Source organism: Piliocolobus tephrosceles, chromosome 5, assembly GCF_002776525.5.
Source record: "Piliocolobus tephrosceles isolate RC106 chromosome 5, ASM277652v3, whole genome shotgun sequence".
NCBI lineage: Eukaryota > Metazoa > Chordata > Mammalia > Primates > Cercopithecidae > Piliocolobus > Piliocolobus tephrosceles.
Window position 1 is genome coordinate 138159422 of NC_045438.1, and position 20591 is coordinate 138180012.

General features: G+C 49.6%; 2 protein-coding genes across 2 annotated transcripts in view; one reads left to right on the forward strand and one right to left on the reverse strand.

The window, feature by feature from the left end:
• Positions 1-4166: 4166 nt before the first annotated feature.
• SFTA2 (surfactant associated 2) lies at positions 4167-4981 on the reverse strand. The gene is made up of 3 exons (XM_023194430.1): positions 4848-4981; positions 4519-4607; positions 4167-4385 (listed from the first exon to the last, which is right to left on the reverse strand). Exons 1-3 carry the CDS (start codon positions 4906-4908, stop codon positions 4299-4301), a joined length of 237 nt encoding a protein of 78 aa, XP_023050198.1. The 5' UTR covers positions 4909-4981; the 3' UTR covers positions 4167-4298.
• Positions 4982-11676: 6695 nt separating this feature from the next.
• Positions 11677-20591, forward strand: part of MUCL3 (mucin like 3) — a 10714-nt gene continuing 1799 nt past the window's right edge. Inside the window, exons 1-2 of the mRNA XM_026448899.1 lie at positions 11677-11758; positions 19481-20517. Of these exons, the coding sequence (XP_026304684.1) occupies positions 11677-11758; positions 19481-20517 (1119 nt within the window). The remainder of the gene's footprint in view (positions 11759-19480; positions 20518-20591) is intronic.

The window sequence follows — 20591 nt, forward strand, 5'->3', positions numbered from 1 at the left end:
CCTGCCTCAGACTCCTGAGTAGCTGGGACCACATGTGTGCACCACTGTGCCCTGCTTTTTTTTTCTTTTTTTTTTTTTTTGGAGACGGAGTCTTGCTCTGTTGCCCAGGCTGGAGTGCAGTGGCGAGATCTCAGCTCACTGCAACCTCTACCTCCCTGGTACAAGTGATTCTCCTGCCTTAGCCTCCTGAGTAGCCGGGATTACAGGTGTCTGTCACCACGCCCAGCTAATTTTTTTTTTTGTATTTTTAGTAGAGACAAGGTTTCATCATGTTGGCCAGGCTGGTTTCGAACTCCTGACCTCAAGTGATCTGCCTGCCTCGGCCTCCCAAAATGCTTGGATTATAGGCGTGAGCCACCACGCCTGGCCCTGCCCTGCTAATTTTTAAAATTGTTTTGTAGAGATAGGGTTTTGCCATGTCCAGGGTGGTCTTGAACTTCTGGGCTCAAGTGATCCACCTGCCTTGGCCTCCCAAAGTGTTGTGATTACAAGCGTAAGCCACTGCACCCAGCCCCCCATTTAGAGATGAAGACAATGTGCTCAGAGAAAAGTCTCCACTGGGACCTATCCCAATAAATTAGGTGCAGGCTGTTTCTGGCTGCTATAACTAAACTTCAAATATAATGGTAGCTTAGAGGAGGGGAATGTTTCTTCTGCTGGGCATCTAGTGCAGAGATCTGCAATAACGGGGGCCCACACCTCCTTCAGTCTTATTTTCCTGCCATTCTGATACATTGTCAGACTTCATGTCCAAGGTCTGCACCAGCTCCCATTACCGTGTCTGCATTTCCACCCAGAGGGAGGAGGGAAAGAAGGGGATGGGCAGTTGTCTTTTTCTTTTTACTCTCTTTCAACAAGGTTGCTGCAAGGTTGCTGTTTTTTTTTTTTTTTTGAGCACCTGCCTTATTCTGGACACTTAGATTCATCAGTGAATGAAACAAAATGCTGTGCCCTTGTAGTACTTTCCTTCTAGCAGCACAGTCAGAAATAACATACAAATAAGTGAACGATATACTATGTTTGAATGTCATGAATGCAGAGGAGGAAAAAAGGATAGAACAAGGTAAGGGGACTCTAATGTGCTTGTGTGGGGGGCAGGTTGTACTTTTAAATAGTGGGCTAGGGCAGAACTCACTGTAAAGTTGAGGTTTAAGCAAAGGCTTGTAGGAGGCGTAGGAAGAGCCTTCCAGACAAAGGGAAGGGCCGGAGGAAAACTGAGATAGAGGCACACTGGGACAGCTCTAAGAGTAGCCCGGAGACACTGTGGTGGGGCACAGTGAGAAGGGGAGGATGGCAGGAGGTGGAGTAACAGAGGTAAGGGTGGGCAATTGGTGGGGGCTAGGGAAGATTTAAAGCGGACAATCTGGGGCTTGTGTCCAAAATAGTAGCCACTTGGCTACCTAAAGTATTAAATAAAATAAAACATTCAGTTTCTCGTCGTACTTGCCATATTTCAAGTGTTTTGGTAGTTGCATGTGGCCAGTGGCTACTATGTTCATCAGCACAGTTATAAAACATTTCCATCATCACAGAAAGTTCAATTGGAAAGCACTGATCTAAGACCTTATAGGCTGTTTCAAGAACTTTGCTTTCCCTCCTCTGAAATGGAAGCTCCTCTCTTTTCAAGGATACTACCAGGAAGTTGCCCACCTCCTTTCTACTTGCATCCTATTGGACAGAACCTGATCACATGGCCACAGCTAGTTGCAAGGGAGGCTGGGAAATGTAATGAGCCACATGCTGATAGTTGAAATCTACATTACTATCCAAAAGGAGGAGGATGGCTGTTGTTGCGGGACCAGTTAGCAGTCTCTGTCATCCCCAGGTCTGGTGAACCCCAAAGCACTCTTCACTGCACTGCTCTGTTTTGAGCCTTGGGAGAGAATTCTTTGAGAAAAATAATCTGGAAATCACATCCTGGTGATCTCAGGCCCTGAGGTCTAGGAACCAGGTTGAGGTGCATTTAGCTGTCTGCTCTACCAACCTCTTGGACATTCAGATATCCAGTCCCCCAACTTGTTTGGGGATCCTCGCAGCTGCCCCATGGGCGTCACCTATCCACTACTGCAGGCTAGGGGCAAATCATAACATACTAGTCTCCTTTGGAGCCCCCTGCTACTTCTCCTCGGGGTCTAATTGTCCCAGGACAGTTGTGAAGGAAGGTAGACCAATTTTTTAAGTGTTTGTTTCCACTCTGCCGTTTTCTATGCTCCCCTCGTCTTCAGTGACGCTCCATACTGAACTCTTGTCGTCTTCTGTCTCCAAAGGAGTCAGTCTCCAATTTCATATGGCGATAATGGAGGGTTGTGTAGGTGTGGTGGGCAGGGTGGGTACCACAGAGGACAGAGAGCAATCCTATCAGTAACCCCCAATCGCTCAAGTCTGAGCTGCAAGTTTGTGTTTTGAGAGCTGGTGAAAAGTCAAGATAATTTTTTTTTTTTTTTTTTTTGAGACAGAGTCTTGCTCTGTAGCCCAGGCTGGAGTGTGTGGTCTTGGCTCACTACAACCTCTGCCTCCCAGGTTCAAGCAATTCTGCCTCAGCTCCCCCGAGTAGCTGGAACTACAGGTGAGTGCCACCATGCCCAGCTAATTTTTGTGTTTTTAGTACAGATGGGGTTTCACCAGATTAGCCAGGCTGGTCTTGAACTCCTGACCTCAGGTGATTCACCTGCCTTGGCTTTCCAAAGTGCTGGGATTACAGGCGTGAGCCACCGTGCCTGGCCAAGATAATCTTGAGAAGGTGGTGGGGAGTGCCTGCCTCAGAATTCAGGATGAGGACCCTGAACCCCAGGGGACTGGGACTTCTGTGTTGGGACCAGGTTTCCATCCTAACAGCAATCCCTACTATCCTGCTGACGACCTATAAGACAGGCTGTGGTATGTGTCCCTAAGTAGCTACCTGTGTGATCCTCACAACAATCTGATGGTGCAGGAATAATGAGAAAAACTCAGAATTGTGTTAAAAACCAAAAACAAAAAACAAACCAAAAAAAAACCACCTTCCCCCAAACTGGGAGGTAGCTGAGAGGCCAAAAAGTGACTCAGACAAGTCCAGCTTGGTGAGTAGATGAGGTTTTTAGGACTTACATACAAGGCACTCCTGGATGGCAGCAGGACAGCTTTAGAGATCTGTGCTGCCTCCCATCCTGAAGCTGCTTTCAAACTAATTTTCTGACTCTTTGCTTACCGTGTGTGCAAATGGACTGTTTTCCTTGGTGGGTTCCCAGATACTCTCCGGGATGTTTGGGTTCTCAGGGACACCTGCTCCTCTGCCAGGCACCGTGACCTTGGCTGGTCACCTGGCCTTCAGGATTCAGGCAGCGGCCTACACCTTTAAGTAACCAGGTAGGGGACCTGTCACACTACAGCAGGTACCATCACTGTCCCCATTTTGTGAGTGAGGAAATGGAGGCTCCAAGAGGATGAGAAACATGCCCAGGAATTCACTTATGGGCTGGTGTCACTTCATACTCACGTGGTTAGCCAGCATAGGCTCAGCTTGCACCTGGCCTCTCCTCCTCCCCAGCACTTATGCCTGGCTGGGCATCCTCTCACAAGCTGAACCCCTCATCTCTCAACTGAGTGCCCACCCACTTCCCACCCTGATTACCTGTGTGGATCCTTGGGTCAGGGGAACCATGTTCTGGGGGTGTTTTTGAGTCCCCAGCCCCAATGCTTAAGCAAAAGGAAATGAAATAAAATGAAATAAAAATCTTGCTTAAACCAAGACGTCTGTCTGGTGCCTGACTTCTCCACTGCTATTAGATCTCAGGCGAGTGACTTGCCCTCTCTGAGCTTCAATTTCCTTATCTGTAAAACAGGATAATGATACCTAGTATGCCACATTCAAGACTGCTGCAAACATTGAAATGGGGACGCAGGAGAAATGCAGGACTTCAATAAATGTTGCTTCTCTTTATTCCCAGGTGTTCTGAAGATCTCAGTTCGGTGTGTGTTCATGTGCATGCGTATATGTGTGTGGTGTGTGAGTGTCCCCAAACAACTCCCCAGATGCCTTCTAAGCCTGTGACACTGGTGTTGAGGGAGAGAGTGTCCATCCTGGAACCCTCTGCTCAGCAGGGGGACAGTCAGAGACTTGAGCATCCAACCCCCTCTTCCTGCCAACTCTGTGCTCAGGGACTCACAAAGTTAAGCAAGTTATTGAATTCAGCATATACTGAATTTTTTTTATTGCCACTCAGGAGGGTGGGGGCCTGCTGAAAGACAGGGTCAGGGCCCACCCCCTGCACTCCCAGCCCAAAAGCCCGGGCCAAGAAGGACACAGGCTTCAATGGCTCTCATGTGTTGCAGACAACATGGTGTTGAGATCTTGCATGGTGGAGGGTGACGCTGGTCCCTGAAGGGAGATGGAGGAGGAGGCAGAGCTGGGAACAAAGGGTTAGAGGGTGCGATGTAAGAGAGCTCTCCATTCCCACCGCGGAGATAGCCAGACCCCAGCAGAGGCCCAAACTGACTCACAAACACACAGCCCCATCCCTTCCCCTCCCAAAGAACTACCTTTTCAAGCAATTCCAGGAAGCTGGACTCATAGGAGGAATTTGTCAGAAAAGACTCCTTCAGCTTCAGTTGCAAAATCATACCTGACCCTGTGGATCCAGAAGTACGGCTTAGGATCCGGCAGTCAGGGCTGATTCCCCCAGAGACACAGTACCTTCCTGCCCACGCTCCCCAGCACAGTTCCTCTTCCCCAGCAGTGCCCCTCCAGAGCCTCTTCGAAGCTCAGGACTGGGGTGTCTCTGTCTCTCTCAGGGACCATGGAGTCCCACTCCCTTTCTCTGGCCTCTTCACGCCACAGGGGCCCAGGAGTCCTGCCCTCTAGCCCTCACCTGTTCCATGTGAGCTGCCAAGGAGGGTCAAGAGGAGGACAAGGGGCAGCCCAGACCCCATAGTGGCCACCGCACTCCTGGGATGGAGGAGACACTGAAGTCCCGTGGCCTCTCCTTGCCAGGCCTGCTTTCTACACCCCACTCAAGCCTTAGCATAAGTGTTTGAGGGGAAGTGGGAGGGGGAATCTGGTCAACTGAATTTTCCTGTTCTCCCAGTAAGAGAGGACCCAGGAGAGGACCATTCGCTGTGCTCTCGGGGAAAATAGAAGGAGATTCCCTCTCTTCACTCTGTGTCCCACCCCTACCTTGTGTCTCCAGGTGTGAGGGAGTGAGTGCTGGTCCTACAGACAGAGAAATGAAGAGGGAAGCAGGGACCAGGGAGGCGTCCCTCCTGCAGGTGTCTGGACCCCACCCGTGCCCGGACCTCCCAAGGCTCTTTAGAGATTAATTATTAACTGCAGTTAATTTTCATCATTCTTGACACTGAAGGACTCAGGAATGTGGGCCCAAAAGGGAGGGGTGGATTAAGCCAAGTTTCTTCCAGAACCCAGGTGTCCTGCTGCCTCAGCCTTTTTTTTTAAAGACTAGTCAAGTGCACCCAGTGAGCACTCCGGCCTGGACAGGAGGTCTTGAGGGAGGACATGAACTTTGGACCCAGTGGGATGGCCAACTCTTCTATGGTTTTTCTTTTTTCAACAGTTCAGCTGACCCTACTGGGGACTTCTGACACAGTATCCCCAGGTCTCCTCTCTGTCTCTGGAGGTCTCCCCTCTGTCTCTGGAAGTCTCCCCACTGTCTCTGGAGTTCTCCCTGGTTTCTGTAAGTCTCACACTGTTTCTGAAAGTCTTCTCACTATCTCTGCAACTGTCTCCACTATCTCTGGAAGTCTCCCCACCACCTCTGGGAGTGTCTCAACAGCTTCTTCAACCTCTGGGAATTTTCCCCGCAGTCCTCACCCTTTAGCTCCAACTGTTTCTAGGAGCACTTCAGGAACAGTCTCCACATCATCAGGTGATATTTCTGCTGCTCAACCCACCTCTGGAGAACTCTTCAGCTCGGTCTGTAGCTCTGGGGTGGGGCTTTCTGCAAGCCTGGTAGTTTCCCAGAACCTCATTGGAAGCAGCTCCCTTGCTTTTGTGGCTATACAAGGGCCTCTCTTTCTGTTTTCCAGTTCATCACCTTTTACTGTCATGATTACTGCCTTTTGTATCCTAAGACTTTTTTGCTTACTTCAAGGTCATGAAAATATTCTCCTCTGCATTCTTCCAGAAACGTTCTTATTTTAGCTTTCGAACTTAAGCCTATTATCCATCTCAAGTTAATTTCTGTGTATGGAGTGGGGTGGAAGTCAAGATTCAATTTTTGCTTCTTATGAGTATCCAGAACCATTATTTCCAAGGATCCTCCCCTGTCCCCGCCATTGAACAGTGAGCACCTGTTCTGAAATTCGAGTGACTGTATTTGTGTGGGTTTGTCGGTCAGTGTTTATTATTTTTCTTATTTTTATTTTTAGTTTTTTGAGATGGAGTTTCACTCTTGTTGCCCAGGCTGGAGTGCAATGGTGCGATCTCAGCTTACTGCAACCTCTACCTCCCGGATTCAAGTAATTCTCCTGCCTCAGCCTCCTGAGTAGCTGGGATTACAGGCGCCCGCCACCACACCCAGGTAACTTTTTTGTAGTTTTAGTAGAGACGGGATTTTACCATGTTGGCTAGGCTGGTGTCGAACTCCTGACGTCAGGTGATCCACCTGTCTCGGCCTCCCAAAGTGCTGGGATTACAGGTGTGAGCCACTGCACCTGGCCTATCGGTCAGTTCTTACTCCAGGGCCACAGTGCTTAAGGACTACAGCTTTGCAGCAAGTCTTGAGATGTTATAATGTAAGTTCTCCCTTTTTTTTTTTTTTTTTTTAAGAGACTGTCTTGGTTATTCTCAGTCTTGATTTTCATAACATCAGTTCATCAATTTATTCCAAAAGCTTGCTAGGGTCTTGTCTTTGGGTGCATTTGATGTGACTTCTGCTTTGCTCTTGCTTGAATCTCTTCTGTTTTTTCCCTCTGCCCTCTTAGGACCTACCTCCTCCAGTGCTCCTGGAACTGCTCCAACTGTGCCTGGGACTTCAGCACTGAGTGTTGCTGTCTTAGGGGGTTCCACTGCCACCATGGCTGGAGTGGCCACCACGTCCCCTGGGCTCAGCATCCTGGCCAGTTAAGGCACTCTTCTAGGCATTACAGTAAAAGGTTGGTGGGCCTGTTCGATCTCATTCCCCTGCAGCCACCCCTGGCTCCTTGGGAGGAGTTCAGGGATAGTCAATAGCGCCTGCTTTCAACTGTGTTTTAAATCTGTCTGAGGATGTGTCTGTAGCTCAAAGGCGTTTTGGCGGCCTCTGGTCAGACCAACTGCCAGATGTCTGTTGCCTGGCTGCTTTCTCGAAAGGTTTTCATCTTTCTTCCTCATGATCTAATCTCTCTGTCCAAGGCGAGAGGCATTCCCTCCAGAGATCACCCCTCCTTCCTCCATCTTCCTCCTCCCCTCCCTTTCATTCCTAGAAGGGGAGCTTGAGGAATACCCCACAGGAAGTCTGAGGGCAGGAAACGAATGGAAGGAAGACAGGAGAGCTGGCTCTGGTTCCCCTTAAGAACAAGAATCAGGGTGGAGTGGTGGGGAGAACTGGGGCTAGGAGAAAAGAGAGTGCCTACTGAGGACCCTCCCAGTGCAGAGGCATCACAGACCCAGGGAGGCGGACAATAGGGCCTGAGAAAGTCAGTGAGGTGGGGACCTCAGTGATGAGTCTAGGACTGACAGATGTGTCCACAGGGAAGAGGCAATTGAGACTTGGATTGAAGCTCTTTAAACCCCCACCTCCACCCCTGCTGAGATTCTGCTTCCAAGGTGATAGGAGAAAACACCAGAGAGATAAGGTCTCAGAGTCAGAGACATCAGTCACAGAAAGAAAGAATGGAAAGGCGGAGGGCAGTGGGGGTCTGGGGGGCTGGAGGCATCATCTGCCTCAGTCACTGGCCCTGTCTTTGTGCCCCAGGTCTGAAACCCCAGAAGGACTCTATCTCAGACTGGGCCATTGTGTTGATCACTCTCACTTTGGTGACAGCAATTGTCAACCTAATGCATGGTATCAAGAAGGTGAGCAACGCTGTGGTCCAATGAGTGGGATCCCTGTGCCAGTGGGGCTGGGACCTGGTGCCCCAGGATTCAGAGAACAGGGCTTTGGGGAGGGGAATGACAGCTTGCAGGGCTTGTTGCAGGGAGGGGAAAGAGAGCCGTTGTCTCAGTGGCTGAGAAAAACACTGTTCTGGCAGGGACGGGGCATTGGGGCCACTGAAAGAGGTAGGGGAGTGCTGGAGGCTGACTGGCGCGTGGAAGCACTCAACTCAGCTCTAGGCAATGAAGGACCAGCTCTGTGGAGCCACATTCACTTGGGTTTGAATCCTTGTGGAAGTTACTTAACCTCTCTGTGCTCCGGATTCTTCATTAATAATAATACTTAAATAATAATACTTACATCGCACTGATTATGTGCTAGGTGCTGTACATATTTTAGTTCCCAGCAAGTCAGTGATATAGGAAATACTACTCCTCATTTTACAGATGACGTAATTGAGTCTTGGATAAATCAGAATGATGGCATCCATCTCAAAGGGTGGTTGGGAGGATCAAATAAGCTTATGCAGAGGGAGCACTAATGGTGCTTGGCATGTATTATAGTAAGTGCTCAATATACAGCCTTATTCATTATTATTGCTGTTTTTGCTCAAAGAGGAACGCTGAGTGCCTGGGTTGCCAAGAGGAAGCAGCAGTTCACAGGAAGAGCTGGACTGAGCAGCAGGTTCTCGGGCCCCTTGATTGACCCATCATACCCTTCTCTTATCTCACAGGCCTGCCAGTTACGGAGGGAGTGGCTGTAGCTCCGTGTGACTGTGGCTCTCTGTGGGGTGTGGCTGTGGCTCCGTGACCCCTTACAGCTGCCACCATGAGGCGGAGGCCGCCAGTCAGCACTACTCTGTCAAATGAAAGGTGGGGCAGGGGCAGCTGAGCGCCTACCCTTTGGTCTTCCTTCTTCGTCTCCCAAATAGTCTCATTCCCAGACTCCCCTATCCCATTCACCCTAGCCAGAACCTTTTTCTGCAGGTAGATTCCTGGGGTCACTGGCCCCCAGGTCTCTTCCACCCACAGCATAAGGAGTCCACTGTCAGTCACAAGATTCTGTTCTCTGCCCTGCCGCCAACCATGCAGACTACGGGAAGGTGCCCAGCTTCTCCGAGGACAGTTTTCTCATCGGTGGAAGGAAGGACCAGGGCTAAGTGGCCTGCAGGCACCTTCCAGCCCTCACAGAGCCCAAGCCTGGACAGCTGGAATCCCTGCTCCTCACCCTCTCTTCCTAGTCCCACCCTCCTCCCCGACGATCAGAGAAGCTCTTTAGCTGAGGACAGTCTGCTCATGGCTTCCCTTCTCACCTTCCTCCACAGGGAGACCCCGCAGGCTGGTGAGCCCCCAAGGCCCTCCGATTCTTTCCCCTCAGGGCAGGTGCAGAACCCTCCTCTGTGGTGCCCCCTCAGTCCTCTCCAGGAGGGTGGCGAACAAGTTATTGCTAAATAAAATGGCACTTCCTCCACTTGTCTCGCAGACGCTGTGGGTCTGCCCAAGTGCATAGGCTTTTGTGTCATGTGGGCCCGGAAGGGCCAAGCCAGGTCTCTGCCACTTACGAGGGCAAGTCATTCCCTGATCCGAGGCTCATTTATCCTCATCTGTAAAGTGAGGGGTGACAGGTGATGACTCATAGGTGAGGTGCTTAGTACATTCTTCAGTACATAGAAATGCCCAAACATTGGTAGTTGGCAGGGTTGTTTTGTGACTGGTCTTTCAGCCTCCAGCTCAGACGAAGCAACATAGACTGACTGTAAGAGACTGTTTTGGGCCTCCACCTACCTCCAGGTTTCTCCACCCCAGACACCAGGGTCCTTGGGGTGGAGTTGTAACTAAGAGAGAAGGGAAAGGGGTGTTCATTCACAAACACTGGTTAGTGCTTATTCTAAAGCCGAGATCCTCAACTTCAGCACAATTGGTGTCCTGGGCTGGGTAATTCTTTGTTGTGGAGACTGCTCCGGGCATTACAGGATGTCCCATAGCATCTCTGGCCTCTACCCCCTAGATGCCAGTAGCATCCCACTCCAAATTGCGACAAAAATGTCTCCAGAAATTTCCAAATGTTCCTTGGTGTGGGCAAAATTGCTCCTCCCTGTACAGAACCACTGTTCTAGAGGCTTGGGTCCCTGGGGAAAGGGTGGGGAAGGGGACCAGTGAAAAGGGGGACTGTCAGTCAGCCGAGTCCACATACAGTTGCAGAGGACAGCCTGTCTCTGCCTTAGTTTCTCCATCCTGCAGGATACATTGCCTGAGAGGCAGGCTGCCCAGTTCTGAGTAGTCAGTCTTTGACCTGACTCCATGGAGCCTCAGTAATCTCCCATGAATCACATTGATAAGCAGTTGGCCTCCTCTTCCCACCTATTCCAGCCCTGCCCAGGGCTTAGGGATAAGTCACACCAAGTAAGGAGAGGAACCCACGTGTCCAGTTCTCTAGTCTTCTGATGAGCCCAAATGCCCTGAGGGCCTGGCCTCCTGCTCTCAAGTCCTGGACTTCTCTACGACCTTTGCCTGCTCCCACTTCCCTCAGAAAGGCATCCTCTGGCCCTGGCTTCCACTCCATCCGGGTGGAGTGGAAACATTTATTGATTGCCTACTGTGTGCCAGACACTGTCCCAGGCTCTGACGACACAGTAGGGATCCAAGGTGCTTACTTTCCATCCATGGAGACCCACAGTGGACAGAAAGGGGTTGTGACTTATCTGTGCTAGAGACCCAGGGAGTCCATCCTCCTCTACTCCAGCCCCAGGTACTGTCACTGGGGAGACAAGTGAGTCTCTGAGCTAATACTTGCATTAGGCAAGAACTGAGGAAGGGAAGGGGGAGCTCCGGGGTGCGCCTAAAAATGAGATGTCTGCATTTCTGTATAGGAGTGAATGGGGACTTCGAGGCAAAGAGACAGATACTGAGCTGAGGTGGGAGGGAAGAGGTAGAGTGAAAGTAGAAGCCCCTGTATGTCGAGCATCTCTTGGCCAAAGATCTTGGCCTCAGTTCCTCTGGGTGGCCTGACCTGTGTCCCTGGTGAGGGGTGTGACATCTGTCCCTGTGGTTCTGGGTCTTATTTCTGTCACTACGTCTGCACTCTCCACATATTGTTGTATGACCACCGAACATCACGAAGCACCTGTCTCTGCAGCGAGGGTCATTCAGGGGCTTTCTCTCGCCTTTGCTCTTTCACCTGATCCTCGTGGGCAGCTCCACCCAAGGTGGCAAGAATGGCCATGTGTGAATAAGGGGTGTGGAAGCTGGGCTGACGAGGGAGAGGTAGGAGGGTGAGTTGAAGCTGGACACAGATTAGAATGTGAACCCCACCCGGTCCTGCTCCCAGCCAGAGTTCAGTCCTTCTAGAACCGGGCCATCTGCTCCCCAATTCCCCAGAGCCCTGGAGGCACCACCCTCACTTCTCTCCACTGGGGCTGGCTCAGGTGCCTGCTCCTTTCTGGTTCCTCTGCCCTGCCCCCAGATCCCAACCCTCGGCAGGCACCCACGTGCCTGGCTCCCTGACGCAGCAGCTGCAGTCTCCTCTTATCAGGGCTCCCCTGTGGGTTGGGGTGGCTCCATTTGTTTAAGACTTAGTCCTGAGGAGCCCCAGCCCCCATGACGTCAAGATTGGCTCCATATAAGGTGAGGGGTGCACAACCCATGGTCCCCAAGCTACACCCAGCTCCGACATGGCCCAGATGGTCCACAGCCTCTGCTCCACCTTTGGCCTCCAGTGCTGCCTCCTCTTCCTTCTAGCTTCTTGGGAGGCAGGTAAGATGCCCACAGTGGGTACAGAAGACAGAAACGGCTTGTTTCTTAGTGCTTATAGGGTTGACAACAAATAGAAAGGAATGAAGGGAGCGGGCACAGGGCTGCTACAGACAGTTGTCTAGAGTGTTCTCTGCTCAAGTTTGCTGGCTAAGGGACATGTAGTAGGAGATGAAATCCAGCCTGTGCTCTGCTCTTTAAAACATGGCTCACAGGGCTGCACCCATCCAGAGGGGGTTTCAAGTTTGCATAAAGACACTGTAGAGGGTGGCAGCCCTGTGTGGTGGGGGTAGGCACCTGACATTCGTTGAACACCAACTCCAGCTCCGTGCACGGAATTCACAGCTGCTCATGGTGCTTTCTTTCTTCTTCTTCTTCTTCTTCTTTTTTCTTTCTTTTTTTGAGATGGAGTCTCGCTCTGTCGCCTAGGCTGGAGTGCAGTGGCTCACTGCAGCCTCCGCCTCCCGGGTTCAAGTGATTCTCCTGCCTCAGCCTCCTGGGTAACTGGGATTACAGGCACCTGTCACCATGCCTGGCTAATTTTTTGTATTTTTACTAGACAGGATTTCATCATGTTGGCCAGGCTGGTCTCAAATGCTTGGCCTTAAGTGATTTGCCTGCCTCGGCCTCCCAAAGTGCTAGTATTACAAGTGTAAGCCACCGCGCCCAGAGACTCATCTCATCTCAGCATCCCCTGAGGTGGCCAATAATATCGCATCTTACAGTTGAGGAGACTGGACTCAGAGTGATTATGCCCCATATCTCACAGCTAGAGGGAGGTAAGAGGGATTCCACCTCCACTGCCCCCAGCCCTGGGGAACAGGTGGAACCTCTCTCTTGAGAGCTCTGTTTTGTGCAGACCTAGTTTCCAGTCCTGACTCTGACCCATTTGGCTACTCTGGCCTTCCACACCATCTGTAAAATGGGCTGGATGCTGCTGCCCGGCCGTACCAATATTTGTTGCCTACAGAGCATTTACACGGCACCAGGTGTTGCTCTAGGGACTTCATCCGCGTTTACTCATTTAATCCACATGGAAACTCAGAAAAGTGTGCATCAAAGGCTCTGTCCCTGTCTTACAGTTGGAGAACATCTCAGGGCTTTGATGAGAAAATGAGTATGGACAAGTTTGACGAACAAAACAAACCCTAAAGATAAGATGAAATTGTGAAATTAGTTCACTTAGTCAAGAAACGGACTGCAACTGAACCCAGGGAGCAGAGATGCTAAACACAGGGGCGGTGTGGAGGGCCTGGGCAATTTGGAGGAGGGTCTCCACAAGGCAGATGTACAGCAGCAGATTCAGAGACACCATCTACCCACTGGACAGTCATCCAAGGACAGAGCCATCCACAGTAACGGTGCTGATGATCTGGAACCGGGGCTGGGACAGTTGTGAGTCTGGAAGTCTCCTCCAAGCAGTACTGGGGGCAGGGCAGGCAGGCAGCACCTTCTCCTTCCAGTAGTGCAGGCAGAGGGTGATGTTAGAGGCAGTGCCCCTTCCCTGAGCGCAGGCAGGTTGCGGCCAGGGGCGGAGGCAGGGGCAGGTGGGTGGTGAATGGCGGGGACTGAGGAATCTTGGAGCTGCCTCTGAAAGATATCAGCAGTGCGTCCTGTCTGTGCCCTGACTTGATGTCTGTCTCCCCTACCTTGAGGGTCTGGAGACAGAGGCACCAGAGCTGCCCAACACCTCCTGGCCCCATCTCGCCTGCCTTTCCTTCCCCTTCCCCTCAGGCGGATTGCCCGCCCACTGCTCTCTCCTCCTTCCAGCTTGCAGCTTAAGGAAGAGGAACCTGCAGGGGGCGGAAGGGAATCCACTCCATACACAGTAGCTCTGAGATTTGCTTCAGGGCAGAGATCTGAATTCCTGAGATTTCAATGGGGCCATGTGGGCGTGGTCTCGGAGAGGAGATAGGCGTGGCAGGGCGGGATGGAGGCAGGGGTGGGGAGGACAAGGGGAGCTGGCTACTCCCATTCTGCAGATTTTGAAGACAAGCGCGAGTAGGTGACAGGTGGGGATGGCTTGAGGCTGGGCTTGGGTTGTGATGAGGCTGGGCGGAACTGGAGTGGAATCAGGGCTAGTCCATGGCTGTGCCCAGCAGAGAGAGAGGCCTGGGCAGGACGGGAAGAGGGACAACTGGGATGGATGAAGCCCTTTAGTCTATCATTCTGGTGAGGGGGCCCTGACATTTGTCCACAGGACCAGTCAATACGCAGACAGATAACTAGATCCTGGAACCCCAGAGTCTGCATCATGCAGTCACAGAACCACGGGTACAGTCTAGATTAAATCATCAGAGGGAGGCACAGGTGCAGTCTAGATTAAATCATCAGAGGGAGGCACAGGTGCAGTCTAGATTAAATCATCCGAGGGAGCACAGGTGCAGTCTAGATTAAATCATCAGAGGGAGCACAGGTGCAGTCTAGATTAAATCAGCTGAGGGAGCACAGGTGCAGTCTAGATTAAATCATCCGAGGGAGGCACAGGTGCAGTCTAGATTAAATCAGCCGAGGGAGCACAGGTGCAGTCTAGATTAAATCATCCGAGGGAGCACAGGTGCAGTCTAGATTAAATCATCCGAGGGAGCACAGGTGCAGTCTAGATTAAATCAGCCGAGGGAGCACAGGTGCAGTCTAGATTAAATCAGACGAGGGAGCACAGGTGCAGTCTAGATTAAATAATCAGAGGGAGGCACAGGCACAGTCCAGATGAACTCACCTGAGGGAGCACAGGTGAGTCAGGAGATGGGAATTGGGACTGGGGTCCTTGGAAGAATCTAACAAGAACATTTTCCTATAACAAATGCTATTTGATTTAATTTCTGTAACACAAATAATGTATGCTCATTGTAGAAAATGGAAAATAGAAAAAATCAGAAAGAAAAATAAAATCTCTCTGTATACTCCCTGGTCCCCAGGCAATCATTTGATTACATCTCCCTTTAGCTTTCCTTTTTTTTTTTTTTTTTTTTTTTTGTAGAGACAAGTCTCGCTATGTTGCCCAGACTGGTCCTCCTGCCTCAGCCTCCCTAAGTGCTGGAATTATAGGTGTGAGCAACTGTGCCCACCAGTTTTCTTTTTCTATGTCTGTGTTTTAAGCCACTTATTGAATTAATACTGTATAGATATTTTAACAGGCATTTACCCACATTATTGCAAATGGAGCATGCCATTTACGGGGGTAAGGATACCAGGAAACACTAGAGATGCTCTTTTGGGAGAGTGCTCTGACAGAGACTCCAAGGCATGAGTCGCTTAGCAAGATGTTCTCTCTTCCTCCCTCCCTCCCTCCCTTCCTTGCCTTCCTTCCCTATTTCTCTTTACCTCCCTCTCTCTCCTTCCTCTCTTTCTTTCTCTCTCTTTCTTTCTTTCCCTTTCTTTCTCTTTCTTTCTTTCCTTTTTCTTCTTTCTTTCTTTCTTTCTTTCTTTCTTTCTTTCTTTCTTTCTTTCTTTCTTTCTTTCTTTTCTTTCTCTTTTTCTTCTTTCCTCCTTTCCTTCCTTCCTTCTCTTTCTTTCTTCTTTTGACAGACTCTCGCTCTGTGGCCCACGTTGGAGTGCAGTGGCATGATCTTGGCTCACTGCAACCTCCGCCTCCCAGGTTCAACTGATTCTCCTGCCTCAGTCTCCTGAGTATCTGAGATTACAGGCTGCTGCCACCATGCCCGGCTAGTTTTCATATTTTTAGTAGAGACGGGGTTTTGCCATGTTGGCCAGGCTGGTCTTGAACTCCTGACCTCAGGTGATCTGCCCACATTGGCCTCCCAAAGTGCTGGGATTACAGGTGCGAGCCATTGTGCCCAGCTGATGTCCTCCCTTTCAAATGAGTGAATGAAGCAGATGGCGGGCTTTGGCACTGTGCATCATTTTGATGTTGTGGGATTTGTTCTTATTCTTTTATCCCGACTGAGCATCCATCCACAATGTTTTGTGCTAAAGTTGGATTTTCCCTTCTGCACCTCCTGCCTATTCTTCAATGACCAAAACAGTTCTTTTCAGGCTATGATGGTTGTATGTGGAATGACTATCTCCTGGTGAAAACTTCCTAGGGAAGTAAGTCACTACCAAAGGTAGATCGTCTGGGGAAGAGATGCTTCTCTTGTCCTGGGGGTTTACACTGATTTGCCTCTTGGCTGCGTCAGGACCAAGGAATCCCTTGAGCTTTACCTCAGCTTTTTACAATCTATGGTTCCACAACTGTTTGATGCAGATCTAAAATTCTAAAATATTGTTATCTGAGTCTAGTTATGGGCTGTGATCCTGTGGTTTAATGAGAACTGGTATCCTAGAATTGGTGGGCCAGAGGCCTTCTTTCAACATCTTTTCATCTCAGAGCTCAATTACTTAACAGTGGAAGTTGCCCCTTGGTGTTCCAGCCTGCGGAGGTCACAAATACATTTGGTTTCTACTTAATGTGCACTATGAAATGTTGTTGGCAAGGCTTCTAAGGAGTTTTCATCAGTCTTGTTCTTTCATTCATTATTTGACAAATATTTACAAAATGCCTCCTATGGACCAGACACTGTTCTAGGCTGGAGACAGTGACAAACAAAACAAATAAAAATCCCTGCCAGGCCAGGCCAGGCGCAGTGGCTCATGCCTATAATCCTAATACTTTAGGAGGCTGAGACAAGAGGATCACTGAGGACCATAGTTTGAGACCAGCCTGGCCAACATAGTGAGACCCTGTGTCTTAAAAAAAAAGGGGGAGAGGGGCACAGTGGCTCACATTTGTAGTCCCAGCTGACAGGGGGCTGAGGCGGGGGGATTGCTTGAGCCCAGGAGGTCAGGGCTGCAGTGAGCTGTGACCATGCCACTGCACTCCAGCCTGGTGCAGAGTAAGACTCTGTCTCAAAAACAACAACGACAACAACAACCCTGGCCAGACGCGATGGCTCATGCCTGTAATCCCAGCACTTTGGGAGGCTGAGGTGGGCAGATCATGAGGTCAGGAGATCGAAACCATCCTAGCTAACACAATGAAACCCCGTCTCTACTAAAAATACAAAAAATTAGCTGGGCGTGGTGGCACGTGCCTGTAGTCCCAGCTACTCAGGAGGCTGAAGCAGGAAAATCACTTGAACTTGGGAGGTGGAGGTTGAAATGAGCCCAGATCACACCACTGCACTCCAGCCTTGGCGACAGAGCGAGACTCCGTCTCAAAAAACAAAAAAACAAACAAAAACAAAACCCTTGCCATAGTGGAAATTTAATTGTATTTATCACATATCAGAAAGTGATGATCAGAAAGTGGCCCAGGAATGCAGAGGCTGCTGTTTTCAAGAGGGTGGCCACAGCAGGTGAGAGGTGGATGGGGCAGTCAGGAGGGTAGGGCTACTGCTCAGGCTCCCCTTACAACCAGGAGAAGGACAGGGCAAGGCATGAGATTATTTCAGAGACTACAATGTGGATTCAACAAACATTTAAACAGCTTCTGTGCTCCAGAGTCTGCCATGGTCCATACTCCTTTAACCCTCACATTCAGCTGGTGCAGTCAGCATCATGGTTATTTACAGTTGAGAACATGGAGCTTCAGAGCACTTAAGTGACCTGAGCAAGAATGCAAAACTGTTGAGGGACTGAGCCTGGATGCCAAACCTGTCCTCTGATTCTTTAAGGCCAGTGGAAATTGCCCTTTGCATTGCTGCCAGCTCATTTATTCACTCGATAGATAGTCATTCATCCCTTATCATGTTTAAAAGCCTCTGGGGCACAGTGAAAAGTCTAATTTTGCCAATTACTTAACCTCTTTGCATCTCCTTTCCCCACCTGTAAAACAGTAAGATCACCATCCTCACTTCACAGGTTCATAATTATTTGATTAAATAAACAAATATATGCACAGCACCTTTCAGGGAGTCCACACATGTCAGTGTCCTTCCTTCTTTAAAAGACTGGCCTGACCTATTGGCTGTGCACTGTGGTCTTCACCAGCAACGAACTGGGCCCAGGAGCACAGATGCATGTTCAGATTCTGTCTCGACCTCTTACTTCCTGGGTGTCCTTGAGAAGATTACTTAACCACTCAGAACCTTGTTTCTTCATCTATACAACTGGGAGAATAGGAAATAGTTCTCAACCTCAACAGGTCCTTGTGAAAAGTAAATAAGTTAACGTATGCCCTCACTTGTAGAACCTGCCTGTCTCATTGTAGAGGTCCAGAAAGGTTGCCCGTTGCTATTGTCGTGGGACTATGTCCAGGTCACTTTTCCTCCATGAAATGTAAATTTCTCAGATGTAAAATAGGGGAACTTGACCGCTTCTAAAGAGCCTTGTGGAGCATTGGGAGACCAATCACCATAGAAGAGAATCCAGAAAGAGAATGTGAGGCCACCAGCCATGTCCCGGGGCGGGGAAGGTGTCCAATAAACAATAGCTATTACTGGTATTGCTGCCAAGGAGATCACGTAATGGGATTGGGACAGCGGAGTGCAGGCCTGGTCATTCAGCCCCCTTCTCTCCCCTCACTCTCAATTCCTTTCAGAGACTTGGGCTTCTCTATTAACCTCACATCCTTCTTGTCCCACCCATATTTCTTTCAAGGACTGAGCTCCCCGGGCCGATTCTGCCCATCAGCAGGCAGGTGGACTGTGGTTTCTTGTGATTGGGAATAGGTCCAGGTTCTGGTTGCCGCCTTAAGCTAACAGGGACTGGAAACCTCAGTTATGTAACGACACTATCTCTTTCACTCTTTGGTGATCTCTTGGCCTTCACTCTTTTGGCTAGGTATCAGAGACATTTCCTCTGTCTCCATCAGGTTGTTTTTCCATGGAATTAAGGCGTGTATCTGTCCATTGATAGGGGCGTTTTCTCTCACACCCTGTCCTTAAACATAGTCCCTCCCACAAGCTAGTTGCCTCGTTTACTCCTGTCAGGACCCCCAAGCAGATCTCTTTTCCTTTCAAGATGGTCCCCTTCATCTATCCCCAGTTGGCTTTAAATGTGTGAAGAGGGGGACCCAGTGGGGTGACCATAAGGGTTGGGTCATCTCATCCATTCCCCTCATCCAACTTTATCACCGAGAGGAAAACTTTCCATCCCTTTCCTCTACTCATCCTCTATTCTTCTTATACATCTCTCACTCACAACCTGTGTCTACCTGCTAATCCCTATGGGAAGTTCTGCCAGAAGTCTTACCTCAATTTCTCACACTGTTACATTTGGGATGGTGTTAGAATGTTATGGAAAGGTGGAGAGTCTAAAGTTTATTCCTGGTCTTCTCAGCTATGCCATGGAAAGGAGACTCCATTCCATAAGTTACAGACCCTAAAGGGGCACCTGCACAGTAAAATGCTAGTCCATACATGCCCTCAAAACCTTACCATTGGATAGGCGTGACAGGGAGCGGAGGTCGGCAGGCACGCAAACAACTGTAACGTGAAGTTGAAGGTAACAGGACAGAATGATGAATAAAGACCTTTTCAAGCACTGAAATGAAGCTGGATTTAATCTGTTTAGGCAGATCAGAAAAGATGCCCTAAAGCCAGAAGGCCTTGAGATGGAGAGTTGAGGAGATGTGGAAGGGGATGAGGTGGCATGCTTGCTGAAGGTACAGCCTGAGCCCAGGGGCTGGAGGTGAGAATGGGGAATAGATATCATAGTATTCAAAGGAGACTGACTGGGGAGTCATACTGGGGGGAGCAAAGAGATCCCCTAGAGAAGGAGGTGGGAAGGGGGAGTTGGAGAAGATCATGGGGAAGTTTCTTATTTGCCTCTATCCCTCCCCAGGTGCTAATACATTCCAAGAATATCAGAAAACTGGGGAACTCTCAACATCTGATCACATATTTCCCCTTCCTCCAGGCCTTGTTTATAGTATCCCTTTGGATCACACTGTTAATTCAGGACAAAGACCTTCAGAGCTCCCTAAATCTACAGAAATTCATGAGCGAAAACGCCACTGCAACACCACATGCCATTCTAAGCCAACTGACAAGCCTATAGACAACTCCAAAACTACAGACTACAAAAGCTCTACAGATAATCATGAGGATCCTCCCTCTTCTGAAGAAAACTCCAGCAATCAAGGGAAAGACCCAATGATCCGGAACCAGCGCTCTGTTGATCCTGTTTACTCCGCTACCACACATGAAGAATCCTCTGAAAAAAAACATACAACGCCAGCACCCAAGAGCAAAATAAGTTGTCATAAGTCTACAACAGGCAAATCAATGGTAACAAGAAAACCAGATACAACTGGAAGACCTTTGGAAAAGTCCATGAGTATTTTGGATAATAAAAGTACAACTTCCTTCCACAACTCAGGCAATTCACAGACCAAGCCAAAAAAAACATGTTTTTCAGAAAAAACCACAGCAGCCTCAAAAACAACATACAAGACTACAGGAACCCCAGAAGAGTCAGAAAAACCTGAAGATTACAGAACAACAGTTGCCTCAGACAAGCTCCTGACAAAAACTACAAAAAACATACACGAGACCATATCAGCCAATGAGGCACAATCTCTAGCAAAGCCTACAGAACATAGAGAAAGGACAGCCAGCGAGAAGACCACACCATCCCCAGCAGAGCCTACAGAAAATGGACAAAGGACCCCATTTGCCAGTGAGAAGACCACATCATCCTCAGCAAAGCCTACAGAACATGGAGAAAGGACCCCACTGGCCAATGAGAACACCGCAACATCCCCAGCAGGGCCTACAGAAAATAGAGAAAGGACAGCCAATGAGAAGACCACACCGTTCCCAGAAGAGCCTACAGAAAATAGAGGAAGGACAGCCAATGAGAACACCACACCATCCCCAGCAGAGCCTACAGAACATGAAGAAATAACCCCATCGGCCAATGAGAACACCACACCATCCCCAGTAGAGCCTAC